This window comes from Salvelinus fontinalis, unplaced genomic scaffold (genome assembly GCF_029448725.1).
Source record: "Salvelinus fontinalis isolate EN_2023a unplaced genomic scaffold, ASM2944872v1 scaffold_2120, whole genome shotgun sequence".
NCBI lineage: Eukaryota > Metazoa > Chordata > Actinopteri > Salmoniformes > Salmonidae > Salvelinus > Salvelinus fontinalis.
The window spans coordinates 1-20,120 of record NW_026602329.1 but is presented as its reverse complement, the minus strand read 5'-3'; the positions used below and the strand labels follow the sequence as shown (position 1 = coordinate 20,120).

The following is a 20,120-nucleotide window of genomic DNA, read 5'->3' as shown; positions in this document are numbered from 1 at the left end:
ATATCAAGAAACTGATTAAACAGCATGATCATTACACAGGTGCACCTTTGCTGGGGACAAAAGGCCACTAAAATGTGCATATTTGGTCCCATGTTTCATGAGCTGAAATTAAAGATCCCGGAAATGTTCTGTACGCCAAAAAAATTGTGAGCATTTCTCCATTGCCAAGATAATCCATCCACATTGAAAGGTGCACCATATCAAGAAACTGATTAAACAGCATGATCATTACACAGGTGCACCTTTGCTGGGGACAAAAGGCCACTAAAATGTGCATATTTGTCACAACGCAATGCCACAGACGTCTGAAGTTCTGAGGGATTGTGCAATTGGTATGCGGACTGCAGGAATGTTCACCAGAGCTGCTGCCAGAGAATTGAATGTTCATTTCTCTACCATAAGTCGCTTCCAACATCATTTTAGAGAATTTGGCAGTACATCCAACCGACAATTTTCCTGTCCTGCTAGCCATTCAAATTGTAACGATTACTTTTGGGTGTCAGGGAAAATGTATGGAGTAAAAAGTACATTATTTTCCTTAGAAATGTAGTAAAGTAAAAGTTGTCAAAACTATAAATAGTAAAGCACAGATACCCCCAAAAACTACTTAAGTAGTACTTTAAAGTATTTTTACCTAAGTACTTTACACCACTGTATGTGCTTCAATAGAGTCTGACGTTCAGGGTGGTTGGACATATAAGATGGGCTGCTGATGAGCTTCTGGCCCCATTTTAGGTCGTCACACAAATATTCCCTCACCTATGTCCATTGAATCAAAGTAATTACACCTTGCTGTAAGGAAGCATAGCAAGAATGAAAGGAATACATTTATCGTTGAATGATTTATAAATCTCGCTTATTAAACCATCATTTCCAGGGGACCTATTGTCCTTAAGGCTTTTAATACAGTCTTTTATCTCAACTTCAGATAACTCATCATCACAAAAATCCCTGAAATCATTATCTTCTTAGCAATGTTTGCTACATCGTCTAAGAAAAGATCCATATTGGAAGTTAGCTGGGCTGATGTATACAGATTCTGATAAAACTGGGAAACATGCTGAGAGATTTTGGGATTTTTATTGGGAGTATTATTAATCATTAATTTACATATGGAAGTCTTTTCACCTGCCCTTTTTTCTAAATTAAAGAAATATTTTGTATTTCTCTCTCCCTCTTCCATCCATTTTCATCTTGATCTTACAAACGCTCCCCGGGTCTTTTCCTCGTAGATACAGTCTAACTGCATTTGCAATGATGATAGCTCCAGTAATTCCTGATTAGTTAGTTCCCTTTTTTTAGTTTAATCCATTATTCCCTTTATGATGTCATATTCTTTCTCTCTCTTGGCACGAGCAATTTCTTTCCCCATTGAAATAGCCAAAAGCCTTAATCAAATTTCATTAGCTCCCAGTAACTAACAAACGTATTCATAACACAGGCACAATTCCTGTATTTATCATTAATTCCTGCTACTTCTTTCTTAAATACTTCCTTCTCTAGTAAAGTCTTGTTCATTTTCAAGTAACCTTTAACTTTTTTTGGTTGACAAACCATGCATATTTATCTTTATTGAGATCCCGTTGTGGTCTGTTAAAATCAATGGTTCAATCGAGACTATCAACCTTGTCAGCCATATCTTCAGATATCAGCCAGAAATCAATACGGGATTGTATATTGTATCTTTGGTACTCCATGTAAACATAATCTTATCTGGGTTCTTATGTCTCCAAATATCTAGAACACCTAACCTTAGACATATATTCCTTATCTCACAAACAGAATTGCTATGCTTAGGAGGCCATCTATCTAGATTATCATGTAATACTGTATTAAAATCTCCACCCCATATTACTTTGACCAATGGAAATTTAGACATAATTTTACTTATTTTCCTCTCAATGCCTCTAAATAAAATAGTTACTTGACTTGTTATTGGAAGCATAAGTATTTACAACAATGAATTGAACATGGTTGACATCTAGAAATAGTATAATCCATCTCCCTGTATTATCTGCTTCATGACTCAATATATGAGCCTTAAAGTTGCCTTTTAAAATAGGGACACCTGCTGACCGATTAGTATCAAATGTCCTTCACTCTTGCTTTAATGATCTCGTCAGATTTTTCTATCTATTTTTCTATTCCATAAATTCGAAGACTCCATCTCCGACTATACCGGTCATTCTCGTTAACCTTTGACTCCATTTCAGTGAGTTTATTCTCCTGCTTTGCAACCTGAATGTTCAATGTTGCGTTCTGCTGCTTCAGAGTTTTTACTTCGTCAGCACTGAAATCAATCGATTTCTTCAGGTTAATAACGATATTGATTGTGTTCTTTTACACCAAATTCATGATGTCATCTGCGCTCTCTTTGATTTTAGCCGTGAGGATGAGAACGATGTCCTTCCTGTAGCTGGCTCATTGATGGTTCACTTCTCAGCTTCTTTGGAAGTTGCTCCTTGGTTGGGGTATTCGGGTATGAATCGCATTCACCCCCCTTTTTTACACCGCAAGCATATGAGTGAGTTTCAACAATGCCTCTTTAAACATGGCCTCAATGCCTCTCTTTTTATCTGTGTGGTTTGATTAATTACAAAATGATTCATTATATGGTTAGATATCATTTTTTGTGAGGAAAAAACAAATAAATTGCAACTGCAGTCTAAAACTATAAACTTTGTGAGAAAACCCCCAAATTGTTCCTCTACTAGAAATGTTACAACCTCTCATGTCGCAATCTTGACCATGTCACTGATTTTATGGCGCTCTCCTGCGCATCATTTACTTCACAAAATCCCGCAAAGGTAAAAGTGCCAGAAATAAACATCGCGAGATTGTACATATGTGCGTGTCAGAGATTTGAAAGCAGACGCTTTCATCCAAAACGATGTACAGTAATCCGTACATACATTTTACGTTTGGGTGGCCCAGGGAAATGTGAGTTTTTCGAGCTTTTCGAAGCAATTTTTGTATATCTTTCTTTGTAATACTGTATGTATTCAATCATTTCGAATTGATCACTTCCCACTGGGCACATACATCAATTCAATGTTTATTCCACGTTGGTTCAACGTAATTTAATTGAAGTTACATGGATATTGTGTCACAGGGAATTTTAAAATCTGCAGTCAATTTAATTATGTTTTCATGTGCCATGATTCTGACATTTCACATATGATCCTCATAGGATTAGGCTACATAATTACAGTGGTGTAGTAAATGTAATCGCAATTCAATACGATGTGCATATACTGTACATATAGCCAATATAGCCATTAAACCCATGTTCAGTGACTGTAATCTGTGACGCAAGTGGCCTAATATGTTTGTGACGTTCCATGGAATCCACAGTATTGTTTAAAACTAGATTCTGATTGGCTTGCAGGTCATTCTACAATGTAAATTATAAATGAAAACGTGCTTTTATATTAGTGTTACAGATTCACAATACCGAGTGTGTCTCAACCCGTACCGCGCTTTTATCTGCCTAAAGGTATCTTCACGCACGACTGGATAGGCCTTTTGGATACGCTTGTCCAAGGTAAGGATATGCGTCAAGCTATAGCTTTTTTTTTTTTATACTTTTAATGTTTTAGGTCCGAATTCAAATTACTCCAGTCAAGTGATTAATCAGTCCAATGGCCAATAACATGCATTAGGCATTGCACAAATCAGTGTCTAGGTCAGAATATAAAGTTGCTACTTCCGTCAACTCAAGTTACTCAATTCAAGTAAGATTGACTTGTTTTGACTGTCAAAACAAATAACTTTGATGGAATATTCCAAATTATAATGGCAATTATGCATCACAAATTCACAATATTACTTGTATTTCAATGATTTATCCAGGCCCAAGACATAAAGTCTTCTGAAAGCTGTGTAGCAATCATTCCATTGCTGACCCATAGGATGGTAATCACGTACATGATTGGCTTAATCTAGAATCATGGATGCCTTTCATGTGAGTACACACACCACATTTTCTTTTCTTTTTTACATATCTCAGAAGGAAGATACCTCAATATCTGGAAGCACTGTCTCATGTACAATTGTTAATGCTATCTCTGAAATGTCTAACAAAATGTTGACTTGATTGTTTCATCAAGACCTTCTCATCACAAGTTGGAACTAGTGGTCAACATTATGCAGCCATAAATAACATGGACCAATATTTTCATGGAGGTAAGCACTATACTTCTGATGGGTTTAAAGATTGTATTACATTATCTAAAAGTGAGAAAGTAAACCCAAGGTGTTATTCTTTTCACAGGGAAGGACAATCCCCATTATGCCATGAATGTTTCATTGCTGAACAACCATAGATATGTTTCCTCTAATTTGGCTCCCGTTCCTCCAACAGTGAGCAAGACCTGCCAGCAGAGCTCACTGGAGCAGGGAGACATCCCGTCATCCTTTTGGCGCCTGACAAAGTACACTTTTTTTCTTCTAAATAACACTATAGTAACATTTTCTGCACAAAGTTACATTCCTAATAAGATTGGTGTTAAGTGAGAAAGAATCCTAAAGATGGTCCAATGGGCATGGTCTGAAGCCTCTCGTCATCTCAGTATGTTGAACCGCCTGATTTCTTGCAGGCTTGAGATTCAGATCCTGCTGAATGATGTTAAGCATTCGATTAAACACATGCAGGGGACGCTGAACACCATGCAGGGGCAGTGTATTGAGTTGCAAACTGCCATGTCTAAGGTAGTGTCAGAAGAGTCTCAGATACAGAAGAATAAGTCTATGATGGTATGGTGATAATGATTGAGATGGTGATTATAATAATGATGACTAGCGGTACCCCACCCTACGGGCGGTAAATCATTGGATCTGATTATTTCAATTCAATGCAATTCAATCTTTGAGGACTGCAACCATAGAAATACAATTTATTTACACTAATAATAAGCTATTGTCAACTTCTCGTCTATGCTTATCTTGCTCATTGCTCACTGTCAATTGCTGATTGTTACCCTATGTGTGCATCTATTATTGATTTCTCAGAGAAAAATAATTTGGTTGCAAATGTACCTGGGACCATGTAAATAATTGTTAGGCTACTCATTTTGAATCCACCGGTGGCAACTTGTGTGACCATAAAAGTCTGTGTGCGACTGGGCACAGTAAAATAATTTGGTTACTGACCTGCCCTACATCATCATCATCGCGAACTCGTTTTGGAATGATGATTTCAAGTTTCCCACTTGTGAAGTATCAGAATCAACCAGTAGGAAGCTCTACACTGATAAGTTACATTCATTTTAACTCTGAGGTTCCAAGTTTCCGATGGCATGTGAATGCGTCAATAATTGCCATGGTAATTTTGAATGTTCAGTCAGTGAGCATTATGGGTAATTATCCTACATACTTACATCAAATACTTTATGATAGCATCATCTTCTGTAGTAACAGTGTCATTCCAAACACAATAAATGTGAAAATTAAGAAAGATACAAAATATTGCTAAAGTGAAGAAAATCAGCTCAAAATTGTAGGAGGAAATGCCCCTGCAGCAGGGAGGCTTACGGTATTATAATATATTGTAGAAAACATTAATATAATTTGTGTATTTACAGTATCAGTAAACATACAAATTAAAGTCTATGCTAGGGATTGATCTACACTGAGTGAACAAAACATTAAGAACACCTTCCTATTGAGTTGCCCTCCCCCTTGGTGGTGGACCATTGTTGATACTCAGGGAAAACTGTTGAGCGGGAAAAACCCAACAGCATGGCAATTCTTGACACAAACCGGTGCACCTGGCACCTACTACCATACTCTGTTCAAAGGGATTTAAATCTTTGGTCTTGCCCATTCACCCTCTGAATGACACACATACACAATCCATGTCTCAATTGTCTAAAAATCAATCTTTAACCTGTCTCCTCCCCTTCATCTACACTGAGAAGAAGATTTAACAATTAACATCAATAAGGGATTATAGCTTTCACCTGATTAGTCTATGTCACAGAAAGAGAAGGTGTTCTTAATGTTTAATACACTCAGTGTATGTGTCAATGATGTTATAGATTCCAGTGGTTGATTTTTTAGGGAATGACTATATGCTCTATATTATACCTGCAGATCATCACAGCAGCCGAAGTTGCTGTGCAGAGGGAGGAGATCCTCCAAGCATCAGGCCTCATCCCGTCACAGAGGGAGGGTATCCTCCAAACAGCCAGTGTCCCTGCACAGAGGGAGGGTATTCTCCAAACAGCCAGTGTCCTTGCACAGACGGCCTTTTATCATCCAAACAGCCAGTGTCCCTGTACAGAGGAAAGGTATTCTCCAAACAGCCAGTGTCCCTGCACAGAGGGAGGGGATCCTCCAAACAGCCAGTGTCCCTGCACAGAGGGAGGGGATTCTCTCAGCAGCTTGCATCACTGCACAGAGGGAGGAGTTCCTCCGAACATCAGGCCTCATCCCTGTACAGAGGGAGGGAATTCTCCAAACAGCCAGTGTCCCTGCACAGAGGGAAGGGATCCTCCAAACAGCCAGTGTCCCTGCACAGAGGGAGGGGATCCTCCAAATAGCTCTAATCATTGCAAAGAAGACGGAGATCCCCCGAGCATCAGGCCTCATCCCTGCACAGAGGGAGGGGATCCTCCGAGCATCAGGCCTCATCCCGTCACAGAGGGAGGGGATTCTTCCAGCATCTTCTATCACTGCGCAGAGGAAGATCCTCAGAGCATCAGGCCTCATCCCTGTACAGAGGGAGGGGGTTCTCCCAGCAGCTAGCATCACTGCGCAGAGGGAGGAGATCCTCCGAGCATCAGGCCTCATCCCTGCACAGAGGGAGGGGATCCTCCAAACAGCCAGTGTCCTTGTACAGAGGGAGGGGGTTCTCTCAGCAGCTAGCGTCACTGCACAGAGGGAGGAGATCCTCCGAACATCAGGCCTTATCCCTGTACAAAGGGAGGGGATCCTCCAAACAGCCAGTGTCCCTGCACAGAGGGAGGGGGTTCTCCCAGCAGCTATAATCATTGCAAAGAAGACGGAGATCCTCCGAGCATCAGGTCTGATCCCTGCACAGAGGGAGGGGATCCTCCGAGCATCAGGCCTCATCCCGTCACAGAGGGAGGGGATTCTCTCAGCAGCTAGCATCATTGCGCAGAGGGAGGAGATCTTCCGAGCATCAGGCCTCATCCATTACAGAGGGATGGGGTTCTTCCAGCATCTTCTATCGCTGCGCAGAAGAAGATCCTCAGAGCATCAGGCCTCATCCCTGCACAAAAGGAATTAATCCTCCTGATGGCCAGTGTCACTACGCACAGGGAGGGGATTGTCCCAAAGGCTAGTGTCTCTGCTGAGAGGAAGGGGATCCTCCAAAACCAGTGTACCTGCACAGAGGGAGGGGGTTCTTCCAGCAGCTAGCATCACTGCGCAGAGGGAGGAGATCCTCCGACTATCAGGCCTCATCCCTGAAGAGAGGGAGGACATCCTCCTCATAGACAGTGTCCTTGCACAGAGGGAGGGGTTTCTTCCAAAAACTACTGTCACTGTGCGAAAGGAGAAGATCCTCAGAGCATCAGGCCTCATCCCTGCACAGAGGGAGTTGATCCTCCTGAAGGTCATCGTCCCTGCGCACAGGGAGTGGATCGTCCCAAAGGCTAGTGTCCCTGCAGAGAGGGAGGAGATCTTCCTCACAACCAGTGTCCCTATGAAGAATGGACACAATCATCCCCATGGTGGCACCACTGTGGAAATGGGATGGTGGAGCATGTACTCCACCTGTGGATTTCTATTCCAAGAGAAGAGGTCACTTAAACCTACCTAATTAGTACAGAAATTACCATTGTGATAGCGTGAGAATTAGCTGTGATAGGTAAAATGTATGGCTCATGTGAGTGTATATTTGTAATACTTTCATGCATTTTCTACATAACAGGTTTAGCTCCATTTTACTTTGACATTTTAGTCATTTAGCGCTCTTATCCAGAGTGACTTACGAGTGTATACATTTTCATACTCCAGTGAATCTCTCCAGGATTTCGCATGGATTTTTTTGATATTTGCGGATAAATATGCTAGATTTTGCAGCAACAATTATGACATTTTGCATAGCAATATGCATTTGTTTTGTCCAATTTGTTGCAAAAATGCACTGACAAGAGAAAAAACTGTGTTGACGTGTGGCTTGATTGAACCATATTATGCAGTAAATGTGCGGTGATTGGTTGAAATTGCGAGCCCTCTTTTTATACTGTGGTAATGGGTCAGTTCTATGCAATAATATTGTGATGATGTGACTATTTTATGCAGAAATTGTTTGGTGATTGGTCAAATTTGTAAGCCCTCGCATAATATGTAGGCAATTGTTGATTTTGCAACCAAAACAATACGATGGCAGAGTCCTGGAGTAACCTCCCAGTTATCCCTGTGACTGCGTGTAGGTTAAGATTGGGTTGTAACAGTATCAGAGCGAGACGTTTCTACCTGTCAACTAGTAATTGTTCTGTATGGTGACATGAGCAGAGTGGCCTGACTTCTCCCACTTATTACAGATGTCCGACTTAGATATGTTGATCATCCTGCTATGATGTCCATCACCAAGCCGGAACACTCCGAGGCCAACCCTCAGTGCCAGACTGGCAGCCTGCCGGTGGCTGAGCCCGAGACCCCTGCTGTTCACAATAACAGTGGAGGCCTGCTCAGCTGGGTCTTTGGGAGTGGAAGAGTTAATAAGGAGGTTCATCTACCTGAGGACAAGGACAGATCTGTAAGGAACTGGTTATTAACACTATATTCTATGTAGAGACAATTGAGTGGATTAAAAAAAACCTATTGTGGCTTGCTTCACATTGCTAATATCTTCTTCCTCAGATTGTCTGGGATCCAACTCTGCACAGATGGGTTAACAAAACTGAGCCCAAGGCTGAGGTACACACTTAAATTCAATGAAATTAGGCCTCCCGGGTGGCGCAGTGGTCTAGAGCACTGCATCGCAGTGCTAACTGCGCCACCAGAGTCTCTGGGTTCGCCCCCAGAGGTCCGCGACCGGGAGGTCCGTGGGGCGACGCACAATTGAGCTAGCGTCGTCCGGGTTAGGGAGGGTTTGGCCGGTAGGGATTTCCTTGTCTCATCGCGCTCCAGCGACTCCTGTGGCGGGCTGGGCGCAGTGGGCGCTAGCCAAGGGGGCCAGGTGCGCGGTGTTTCCTCCGACACATTGGTGCGGCTGGCTTCCGGGTTGGAGGCGCGCTGTGTTAAAGAAGCAGTGCGGCTTGGTTGGGTTGTGCCTCGGAGGACGCATGGCTTTCGACCTTCGTCTCTCCCGAGCCCGTACGGGAGTTGTAGCGATGAGACAAGATAGTAATTACTAGCGATTGGATACCACGAAAATTGGGGAGAAAAGGGGATAAAATTAATTTTAAAAAATCAATGAAATTAAAAACAGTGAACAACTATTGTATTTTAACTGTGATAATATTACTAAAAATGTGGAAAATGTGTTGATGTTTTTTTACAGAACAAGTGTGTACCACCACCTCCACCGATGGGGACATATGGATATCAGGGGAACACTGGCAGTGTCCCCAAAGGATTGAATCCTTACTCTATGAAAGCAGGTGAATATTGCTTTAGAATACATGTGGTTTAACCAAGACTGTCAGCCGATCATAGATGTCCCTGGTGGTCTCCTGCTAATGTTACGCCCCTGAAAAAGGGGAGAAAGAATCACAAGAGTGATTTTTTTGGGGGGGGGGGGAATAATTTTTATTTTCATTTCACATTCAAATACAATTACAAAACCAGTGCATTACGTTGTACAAAATGGATTCATAAAAACAGTATCAAAAAGTAGTGTAACAATATAACAATAGCAAAACTCCTCAAAAAAGTGCTGTTCTGCAGAACCTGACCAGTATTATTACATTCAAGTTTAACATGCCTCTAACAATCTCCAAAAAACAATACAAATAATTCTATAAATACAAACATATACCAAAGTGAACTCTGAATAAACCTGAGTGTATATCAAATATGTACAAAGGCTTAGCCTACATTTCAATTGGCTCTAAATACGTTTACAGTGAAGGGTAAATCCCTTTCCATTTCTGTTTTACTGATACAATGCCCCCACTTATGTATTTCGAATTGTATTCTTTTCCAAATGTCCTGTTTTATAAATTGAACTAATCCCGTCGGTGACCACTTGAGGGTGTCATTGACCGCACCACATCTGGCCTCCCAAAGTTTGGTCTTGATAAGGGACACCAGAGTCACTAATGCTAATAATTGCACCCTTTCCACATTTTTTAGTTCAAATTTGGCTACCCCTTAGTAGAGAGATTACCCCCTCGCACATCGAACCTCCCATATGCCCCAAACCAAATATACCTCTAAACACTTCCAACAGATGACATCCAATTAAATCCCCCAAAACTATGCAAAACTCTTTAGAGAGCCCATCCACTCCTGGTACTTTGTTATCTTTCATGCTCTTCAGTGCCATATAAATTTCATCTAATTTCAATTCCCCTTTTAATTGGTCTCTAATATAAAAAGGTATCTGCACATCCACGCATTTTTTTAAAATTAGTCCCCTTCTCATAATCAGTTGTTTGTTTTTGAAATAGCTGAGAAAAGTGATGTGTAGCGACACCAAGCATGCCATCTCCATCCTCAACCATCTCCCCATTTTGGTCCAATAAAGCAGAAATAGTCCTCCTCTTTCCCCGTGATTTAATTTGTTTGAAAAAATATGCAGAGCACTTCTCATAATTTTCCCATTTATTTTAGTGACTTTTAAAAATGAAGTCTCGAGCTTTCTTTTCAAAAAAGGCATGCTGCTTTTTCTGCAGGATACACAATTTGTCTTTATCTAATCCACCACCATTCAAATTACCTTGGATGTGTAGATCTTTTAGTTCATTCTGCGATTTATAATTTTTTTTGTGGGTATTACGTACTTTGTCTTTGCAAAAATTCTGAATAAAAATCTTGATTCTTAATTTTGTGCTCTTCCACCACTCTATGACAGTAGAATAAAACGGTTTCAGTTACACAGCCCTGGAAAAAATACCTAAATCTTGTCTTCAAAGTTTTGTCATGTAAAATGCCGTTATTAATTTTCCAAAACCCTTTTCCAAATTCAATTGTTTTTAATTCTATTGTCACAGACAGGCAACTGTGGTCTGAATAGAATACCGGAGTGACGCGCGCAGAGGACACACCGAGTCCACGCGGAACAAACAGATCATCTATACCGCTCCTCGCTCCCCTGCTGTTTTCCCAAGTGAAACCTGGATCATCCGCATGCGCCACTCTATAAGTATCAACCAAATTATATTTACCTATTAGACTTTTTACAAGATGCCCTCCTAGATTACCTCGGCCATATGATACATTAAAATCTCCCTCCATAAACACCTGTCTGTTTGTCATAAAAACAGCGTCTAGGTCGTTAAGCATTTCCCTCCTTTCCTTGGGTGTCGATGGTGCATATTCGTTAATAAATCTAAAACATTTACCCCTCCAATCGATATCTACTATTAAAACCCTCCCGTGTACTGCCGAAAAACTTCCTACTATTTTTAAATCCCTATTCCCACATAGCACACCAACCCCTGTAGAATGCACCCCGCCGACACTCCACCTCGACTCTCCCTGAACCCATTCCAGCGTAAACCTCTCCACGTCCTTTTGATCTTTTAATATGTACTTCTTGTAAAAAACACACAGAGAAGCAAATGGGGGACAAATGGGAAAAAAACTGTCGCCCTTTTAACTGGGTTCTGTTAAAGATTGATGATATTTACTAGAAGAGAGAGACCAAGTTGAGACGCTAGACCAGGTGGATAAGGTATGATATTTAAGGCAGTTTAATAAGTTGCAAAGATATCTGACAACACGTGCACGGGCTCGTCCATTTAGCTCAGAGGGAGCTAGCAGGAGGAGCCCCGACTCATATTGTGCAATACATTTTATACAGTGAAATGACGTAGGTAGATTCTAGTAGTTCTGCTCTCCTGACTGGTCGCTGTGAGTGGAGGGCGGTCCCCTTCAGGCTAATATCAATGTTCCATTGGTTCTCAGTAGTGTTCTTTGTCCTTGGAACTCCCGCCTGAAACAGGGGTTTGTGTGTGTGTGTGTGTGTGTGTGTGTGTGTGTGTGTGTGTATGCATGCGCATGCTCGTTGAGTGCCATGCCGGTCTGGGTTGTCTCTTGTATTGACAAGATGTTGAAGCAGACACCAGCAACTGGCGCCTGAGGTCAGAGCGCCCCCCTGAGGTCAGAGCTCATAAATGGTTTGTGTCAGCCATCTCTCTCTGTGTGTGTGTGGGAGTAAGGTTAGTATCTGGCACAGGCAGAACTGGTTCATCTGTGGGGTGCAGCAAAGTGTTACAACCACGTCTGCTTTAATAATGAAGGCATTATAACAATATTATAGCTAACAGTTCCTAAGCCCTCTAACATTTATTCTAGCTAAGTTAAAAATAGACGACATGGGATAAGGAGGGAAACGGACAACTATCTAAAATATGACATTTTTCCAGACTCACTTTAAATACAGTTCCTCGTTAGGAGGCCTATCCGGGAAACGGTGGTCCCCAGCGGGAGGACTGTCCACAAAGATCGGGGTCGGGAAAACCCTTTCCTCCTCCTCATGCTCCCCCTCCATCTGTGTGGGTGCTGGAACACCGCTTCGTGCCAGACCGCTGCTGTCGATGGAGCTGCCTGACAGGGAAAGCAGAGTCTCCTCTGCGCTGCGCGGGTTTCCCTCGCTTTTCTCCTCAGACTTCCCGCTTTCAAAGCAGCTGAAGCGATTCCCGCCCAGGGCGGACTTCTCAGTCGCCTCCATGCGGATGAGTGGGGAAACAGGGCTCATCTGCTTCCTTTTCACCGAGCACTTCCTCCTCTCTCTCACCGTTGTCCAGCTCTCCGGAGCCGAGGGCGCGGCGGGCTCTCCCTTCTCCTCCTCCACTTGGTTGTTCCAACTCCTGTCGGTCTCTCCGCTCTCCTCGTGAGATGATGATGGCGTCTCACTCCCGCTCTCCTCAGACTCTCGCAGTTCTCTCTCCATCACCAGCTCATCCACAACCTCCTCAATAGCGCGTAGTTCCATGCCTTCTCCCTCATCTGCTCTTTTCCCGCTCACCGCTCTGGCTTAAGAGGGGGCTGCCTTCGGGCAGTGACGGAACAGGTGGTTCTCCGAGTTACAGACTGCAGCGCTTGGGCACGGTGCAATCACTCATTATATGGCCTAGAGTCCCACAGTTTCTGCACCTTGTCTGGGTGCAGGCATCGGCGAGGTGCCCGTACGTGCTACACTTCCTGCAGAAACGAGTCTGTCCAGCATACATGAGGTAGCCCCTGTCTGCACCGATGGAAAAGGAAGCGGGAGGATGGCGGTAGCCATCATGGCCGCTCTCGTCCTCCTTTAGCAGCACACGAAACTGCCTCTTCCCTGTTCAGATGCCAAGGGCGTCCTTAATGTCGCTCACCCCTGGCAATATGGTCACGTACCGGCTGAGGTAGCACACTAGAGTTTCTTCAGTGACCCATGGGTTGAACATGTGCACCGTTAGCACTATCATATTGTGCCTGCACGGGAACTCAACTTGAAAGGCACTGAATCACGAGAGTGATACGGTAATGTTTACTCATTGAGAACTTCTAGTGCAACGAGAAAAGACCTCGGTTTCTCCGTGAACTTGAGTGGAGACCAGAGCAATCGATCTCAGGCTCATAGATTAAGAGCATTTAGTAGATCACAGATTAACACTTTTACCCACGACAAAATAAAATAATCAACATTACGTTTACACATTCCTCTCACAATTCGTACCCTTTGTACGCTTGACAGATTTTAACATAATTATATTAATGTTATCAATCTCTATCAACTAATACTGAATGCATGATATTTTTAACCTTAGATGTTTTAAGATCCTCACATACTATGAACTTAGTAATACTTTAATGCATAACAGGCTATGAGTATTTCTTTTAACCTGTCACACTAACACCTTTCACACTACCAGCAGGTCTATGGGGCAGCAGATAGCCTACAATTCATTACAATGATGGGACCAACTCAAAGCCTCCAAGCCATGGGCCTGGACTGCTTCCTAGACAGCGTTCTGGCTTGCTCCCTCCTTCACACTTTGACCTCATGGCACCAATGGTTGTGCCACCTGACACTCTACCCTACTGAGGTATGACTCTGGAAAATCCTTCCAAATTGTATCCATTCATTATTAACTGAGATTTTTCTTTAACATAGCAAGTGGCTGAAATAGCAAGGATGTTAACTATTTTTTATTTTTGTTCAAGAGGCCATTTGCCCAGAGTGGATTTGCCATACATAGATTTTTTCAGCTTTAAAAATCTTCAGCATAAAAAAGTATTAAAAGATGATCTTTTAATTAAATCTCTCCTTTGTGTCCTCATGTAAACATTAATTTAATGTGTTCTATCATCATTTACAATGCTTATTGCTTCTGCATTTCTTTACAGACAAGAGTATATTATACACATATTTTATTTTAGACATTACAAAAACATATTTTTGTGCATTTTGGATTTCCTACATATACCTGTACAGACAAGTATATTTTATACATATCTATTTTTTTTACGACATTTTTGTATGTATTCCATAGACAGAACTACATACACTGCTCAAAAAAATAAAGGGAATACTTAAACAACACAATGTAACTCCAAGTCAATCACACTTCTGTGAAATCAAACTGTCCACTTAGGAAGCAACACTGATTGACAATAAATTTCACATGCTGTTGTGCAAATGGAACTGACAAAATGTGGAAATTATAGGCAATTAGCAAGACACCCCCAAAAAAGGAGTGATTCTGCAGGTGGTGACCACAGACCACTTCTCAGTTCCTATGCTTCCTGGCTGATGTTTTGGTCACTTTTGAATGCTGGCGGTGCTCTCACTCTAGTGGTAGCATGAGATGGAGTCTACAACCCACACAAGTGGCTCAGGTAGTGCAGTTCATCCAGGATGGCACATCAATGCGAGCTGTGGCAAAAAGGTTTGCTGTGTCTGTCAGCGTAGTGTCCAGAGCATGGAGGCGCTACCAGGAGACAGGCCAGTACATCAGGAGACGTGGAGGAGGCCGTAGGAGGGCAACAACCCAGCAGCAGGACCGCTACCTCCGCCTTTGTGCAAGAAATGTGCCACAAATGTGCATGTGTCTGCTCAAACGGTCAGAAACAGACTCCATGAGGGTGGTATGAGGGCCCGACGTCCACAGGTGGGGGTTGTGCTTACAGCCCAACACCGTGCAGGACGTTTGGCATTTGCCAGAGAACACCAAAATTGGCAAATTTGCCACTGGCGCCCTGTGCTCTTCACAGATGAAAGCAGGTTCACACTGAGCACATGAGCAAATGTGACAGACGTGACAGAGTCTGGAGACGCCGTGGAGAACGTTCTGCTGCCTGCAACATCCTCCATAATGACCGGTTTGGCGATGGGTCAGTCATGGTGTGGGGTGGTATTTCTTTGTGAGGCCGCACAGCCCTCCATGTGCTTGCCAGAGGTAGCCTGACTGCCATTAGGTACCGAGATGAGATCCTCAGACCCCTTGTGAGACCATATGCTGACACATGCACATTTGTGGCCTGCTGGAGGTCATTTTGCAGGGCTCTGGCAGTGCACCTCCTTGCACAAAGGCGGAGGTAGCGGTCCTGCTGCTGGGTTGTTGCCCTCCTACGGCCTCCTCCACGTCTCCTGATGTACTGGCGTGTCTCCTGGTAGCGCCTCCATGCTCTGGACACTACGCTGACAGACACAGCAAACCTTTTTGCCACAGCTCGCATTGATGTGCCATCCTGGATGAACTGCACTACCTGAGCCACTTGTGTGGGTTGTAGACTCCGTCTCATGCTACCACTAGAGTGAGAGCACCGCCAGCATTCAAAAGTGACCAAAACATCAGCCAGGAAGCATAGGAACTGAGAAGTGGTCTGTGGTCACCACCTGCAGAATCACTCCTTTTTTGGGGGTGTCTTGCTAATTGCCTATAATTTCCACATTTTGTCAGTTCCATTTGCACAACAGCATGTGAAATTTATTGTCAATCAGTGTTGCTTCCTAAGTGGACAGTTTGATTTCACAGAAGTGTGATTGACTTGGAGTTACATTGTGTTGTTTAAGTGTTCCCTTTATTTTTTTGAGCAGTGTATATTGGAATCGAACGTTCGCAGAGATTGTTTTGACTGGAGTGATGCTTAGGACTTCATAAAAAAATCTGTTCCGTTTTGTTTTACCACTACAGTCTGTTCGTCGGACGAAACTGGAGAAAAATAACTAGTGTCGAAAGTAAACATCCACACCTCGATGGTGTCAACTCTGCTTATGTCTGCATAATGAAAAGGTAGGGGGAAAAAGAAAAAAACATCTGGTCTAGCGATCGATGACAAATTAAATGGTGCCCGTGTAACAGTTTTACTTCTGTGCCGAACCAGTGACCCTTTGCACACATATACAACAGTTACCCATCGCTCCACAAAAGCCGCGGCCCTTGCAGAGTAAGGGGACCAACTACTTCAAGGTCTCAGAGGGAGTGATGTCACCGATTGAAACGCTATCAGTGCACTACCCCCAAACTAGCTAGCCATTTCACACCGGTTACATCCAGCATAACCCCTCATTCAATTACGCCAGTGGCAAACAGTGAAATGTGAGGAGCAGGAACAGCTATAGCCCTCAAACTCACCTCTGGGTCTCAAAGCCAGTTCCACTGCATTTCTTCATTGTTCTCCTGTCATCGGGGACTGATCTAGACCTGGGACACCAGGTGGGTGCAAGTCATTATCAGTTAGAACAGAAAACCAGCAGGCTCGTAGGGCAGGGGAGCGTTTCCCAAACTTGGTGTGCATTTTGGTTTTTGTCCTAACACTACACAGCTGATTCACATTAACAAAGCTTGATGATTAGTTGATTATTTGAATCAGCTTTGTAGGGCTAGGGGAATAAAAAGAAAATGTGCAGCCCTTTGGGGTTCAGGTGACTGAGTGTGGGAAGCCTTTGTCATAGGGTAAAAGTTGAATACCCCTGGGCTGTAGGCTGCACACCTTGGGTCAAATATTAGATTCTGTAGCTGTGTATTTTATCAAAACAATTCTGTTCTACAATGGTTCCTTTCTTTAGCTCAGGGTAAGTAGTAGTAGGCCTAGAAGAGTCTTATGCGACGCAAACATTTGAGTTGTGTTCTTCCTCCTTTTAATCAATCATAATAATTTGTCAAATGCCTTACAGGTTGTTTTGCCTATTGTTGGCAGCTGTGGGCATACAAGCACAACAGAAACCTTCTATAAGTATGCATTTTTCACCCTACAAGTTCAAGCACTAAGCGTTTGACAATATATTTTTCTGGTTTTTAACTAACCTTTCCCATTCCAGATGACCTCAACGCTGAATGCCTTGGTAACGTTATTCGTTTGAGTGTCGCTCCTCTTTTTAAAGAGGTTGATGCTGTCTTCAGTGAGTTTGTCTCTTATGATTCTCCTTTCATAATTCTTGGATTGATATTGTTGGTGAACTATTGTGTTCACACCATCTCCATCTCTTCCAGATGACACACAAATCATAAACCTGACGCCTGGCCTTGCTACTCAGTGTGGATTCAGCTTTAAATTTGACCCCATGGGGAATGCCATGTTTTTTGCTTCTCTTCAAAACTGCTTTTCCCAAAACATGGTAACCCTAAGCACTGTAGTGTTTGCTTAAACTTCAAATGGACAGTTTGCCTTTCAGTGTCACTGCATTTGCAACCCATAATGTAGCATTGTCATTTTGTTTAACCTTTGACATGGAGTCATGCTGAGACCAGGCTCTTTTACAGATGAGCCCTGTATACACAAAGATACCAGTCAATATGTGCATCACTAGATGAAAAATGTAATCATTGAAAACAAATGCATTCTTCAGTAAAAAGGTCCTCAATAAGCCTGAGTTGCTAATTCATACAATTTTAGAGCATGGGGGTTATTAGAATTACGGTGTCAGAAACATTTTAAGCAGTTTTACCACCCCTGGGTCTGCTATCTCTTACCTCTACGTTAACGATGATGTAAGGTACAGCAGAAGTTTATGGAGGGCTTTCAGAGGGCCAGCCAACTTTCTGATACAGACTGCAGTGATTTGTACTACTGAGCTTTTCTCCTGTAGTGTGGCTTCAATACAGTGGCAGCTGCATTCATAGAGGCAATTTTGCCACAGTCTATAACTTGCATGAACGTCAACTGAATTATTTGTTTTCTGCTATATAATGAAAGGCTTTAATTATTTTTTTCCTTCCCCCTTCATTTTAGGATGATAAGATGTTCAGCTTGGTCATGCAGTTCAGGCTGCCAGGAAACCACATGAATGAAGACCCTGTGTATAGAGTGGGCAAAACCTGTAGCTACACCCCCAGGACCTCCCGAGAGATTCTGTGCGACCGCAACTACATGGAGGCAAGTGAGCAGAGCATGCCCCAAAGGACATGTTTACGGTCGAGCTTGTTGTACTGCCTGTATAAATGATCTGTCTAGAGCTACAACTGTCCAGTGTTTCATTTCTTCTGCTTCTGTGACACAAAGTAGAGGGTCTTGACTCTCTCAATTCAATACTCCTTAATTTAAGGAGGTGAGTGGACAGATTGAGAACTGGCCCTTGATTTCGTATTGTATGGGAGGGAGAAAATGCATAGGGAATAATGGCCTTTCTTCTCTAGGTGTCTGTCAGAAGGACTCTTCCAGACATCCAAACCGTCCCTGAACAGCCCACTGGAGGCCCGAAAGCAAGGAGCGGCAACTTCCGGAGAGGAGCTGAGGTAGCCATATTTCAGTTTCTGTAATTTCACTACAAGATGGCGCTATTTGTTGACAATTTGTTTAATTCCTGTTTCCATTTCCTGAGACAGGCTGTTGCTTCAGGATACAAAATGACAACAGTTGTCTTTAGTCCTAGCAAGAAGGTCATGAGTGTGGATGAGGTCCAAAGAAAGGGCTATGCAATAGCCAACACTCCCACACGGCTGGTGTTAAGAAGCCCTCATAATGCAGAGGAGACATACCTCCAGAATGTAAGCTGACTTTCTCCACTTCTTCCATGAACTGGGTCATGTTCAGTAGAGCAAAAATTTGGAAACGGTGGCCCTACCTGAACTCTGCAACATATTGTTAATACGGTGTGCCCTACTGAACACGGCCCTGGTGTGGTTGCCCCCTGAACAGGTAGCTGGGGTTCCGATGCGGGTGCTCTCAGCCTCAACCTTCTTTGAGCAGAAGTGGCTGGTTACTCGAGTAGATGCCACGGCTGTTTGTCCAACACCAGGTTGAGTGTGAAATAATGGACTAACTTGGCAAATTAAGATCCTATGAACACAGTTCTTAATTGGCTCCAGACAAGACTTTGATTTGTTTTCAGTTGCAAAATGTTCTGTTATGATGTGTACTTGGTTTCTTGTTTCACTGCAGGGGCAGTGGCCTTTACTCCAGAAGGGATCACCTGGTACATGCCCAAGCACATAGACCCACTTTTCTCCTCTGATGCCTTCACCATGTTGGAGGTGTACATGGGAATTGACGCTAAGAGGCTGGACACTGAGGAAATGGCTGCCAGAAACTACTCGGTTTTAGTCACAGAGGCTCATATTATTGTTGAAATTCCGGTGGGGGCGGTTGGCGGCTATTTCAAGGTCAGCTTTGGATGAGTGACATGTTCCTGTTTAATTTCTAAATCAAATCTTATTTGTAGAGGCCTTTTTACTGCAGCAGTTGACAGTGCTTTGCAGTAACCCTTTGCCATCTCTCATGGGATAACTCCTAGAAATGTTGTCTTCTGTTAAATGTTTCTTAGTGAGCAATTGTCTGCTTAATCAGGCTAATATACAATGGATTGTTGGGTGTGTGTGTATACAGCCTGACACATTGGATTTGAAAATCGTGTGAATGTTGCAAAAAATGACACTTAAACATACTCTACTGTTTGTCCTTCAGCCGCTTGAAATTTGAGACCAAATATCCACACTAAAGTATTGTTTACCTGACTTTTTAGGGAGCCGGTAGCTTTGCCACTCAACTGAATGCAAGCAACGTTCGGTTACACTCGGCTACTGTTTACATATTGTGTTTACTTTGCGTGGCGGTCG

At 42.9% G+C, this 20,120-nt stretch overlaps 3 protein-coding genes across 9 annotated transcripts; 2 read left to right on the top strand and 1 right to left on the bottom strand.

Annotated features, from left to right (window-relative positions):
• Positions 1–2,123: 2,123 nt before the first annotated feature.
• On the top strand, positions 2,124–9,581 carry LOC129850578 (uncharacterized). Of its 6 annotated transcripts, XM_055916905.1 has the most exons (10): positions 2,124–2,212; positions 2,385–2,479; positions 3,497–3,544; positions 3,853–3,964; positions 4,110–4,185; positions 4,364–4,433; positions 6,094–7,767; positions 8,514–8,728; positions 8,833–8,889; positions 9,476–9,581. In XM_055916905.1, the coding sequence occupies exons 4-7, from the start codon at positions 3,950–3,952 to the stop codon at positions 7,250–7,252; spliced, it is 1,320 nt and encodes a 439-aa protein (XP_055772880.1). In that variant the 5' UTR covers positions 2,124–2,212; positions 2,385–2,479; positions 3,497–3,544; positions 3,853–3,949; the 3' UTR covers positions 7,253–7,767; positions 8,514–8,728; positions 8,833–8,889; positions 9,476–9,581. The 6 variants fall into 6 exon arrangements, with proteins under 6 accessions (XP_055772880.1, XP_055772879.1, XP_055772878.1 ...); XM_055916904.1 differs by lacking the exons at positions 2,124–2,212; positions 2,385–2,479 and adding an exon at positions 2,765–2,940; XM_055916903.1 differs by lacking the exons at positions 2,124–2,212; positions 2,385–2,479 and adding an exon at positions 2,765–2,940 and having other exon boundaries at positions 3,436–3,544.
• On the bottom strand, positions 9,580–13,686 carry LOC129850579 (uncharacterized). Its single transcript, XM_055916910.1, has 2 exons — positions 12,513–13,686; positions 9,580–9,664 (listed from the first exon to the last, which is right to left on the bottom strand). Exons 1-2 carry the CDS (start codon positions 13,073–13,075, stop codon positions 9,625–9,627), a joined length of 603 nt encoding a protein of 200 aa, XP_055772885.1. The 5' UTR covers positions 13,076–13,686; the 3' UTR covers positions 9,580–9,624.
• Positions 13,687–16,259: 2,573 nt separating this feature from the next.
• LOC129850580 (uncharacterized) lies at positions 16,260–20,112 on the top strand. Of its 2 annotated transcripts, none has more exons than XM_055916912.1 (9): positions 16,260–16,358; positions 17,243–17,301; positions 17,387–17,467; positions 17,559–17,683; positions 18,298–18,441; positions 18,702–18,800; positions 18,891–19,052; positions 19,204–19,303; positions 19,447–20,112. In XM_055916912.1, exons 1-9 carry the CDS (start codon positions 16,351–16,353, stop codon positions 19,680–19,682), a joined length of 1,014 nt encoding a protein of 337 aa, XP_055772887.1. In that variant the 5' UTR covers positions 16,260–16,350; the 3' UTR covers positions 19,683–20,112. The 2 variants fall into 2 exon arrangements, with proteins under 2 accessions (XP_055772887.1, XP_055772886.1); XM_055916911.1 differs by lacking the exon at positions 16,260–16,358 and adding an exon at positions 16,542–17,140.
• Positions 20,113–20,120: the final 8 nt, after the last annotated feature.

What these genes read in the sequence shown, in the direction of transcription:
- LOC129850578 (XM_055916905.1), top strand. An exon ending in GGACCAATATTTTCATGGAG is followed by an intron (nt 4,186 to 4,363) that starts GTAAGCACTATA and finishes TTCCTCCAACAG; the next exon opens with TGAGCAAGACCTGCCAGCAG. An exon ending in TCCTTTTGGCGCCTGACAAA is followed by an intron (nt 4,434 to 6,093) that starts GTACACTTTTTT and finishes TTATACCTGCAG; the next exon opens with ATCATCACAGCAGCCGAAGT.
- LOC129850579 (XM_055916910.1), bottom strand. Translation starts at nt 13,075, where the DNA reads ATGGAACTACGCGCTATTGAGGAGGTTGTGGATGAGCTGGTGATGGAG. An exon ending in AACGAGGAACTGTATTTAAA is followed by an intron (nt 9,665 to 12,512) that starts GTGAGTCTGGAA and finishes CCCCTTTTTCAG; the next exon opens with GGGCGTAACATTAGCAGGAG.
- LOC129850580 (XM_055916911.1), top strand. Translation starts at nt 17,118, where the DNA reads ATGGTTCCTTTCTTTAGCTCAGG. An exon ending in ACAACAGAAACCTTCTATAA is followed by an intron (nt 17,302 to 17,386) that starts GTATGCATTTTT and finishes TTCCCATTCCAG; the next exon opens with ATGACCTCAACGCTGAATGC. An exon ending in GGCTGTTTGTCCAACACCAG is followed by an intron (nt 19,304 to 19,446) that starts GTTGAGTGTGAA and finishes GTTTCACTGCAG; the next exon opens with GGGCAGTGGCCTTTACTCCA.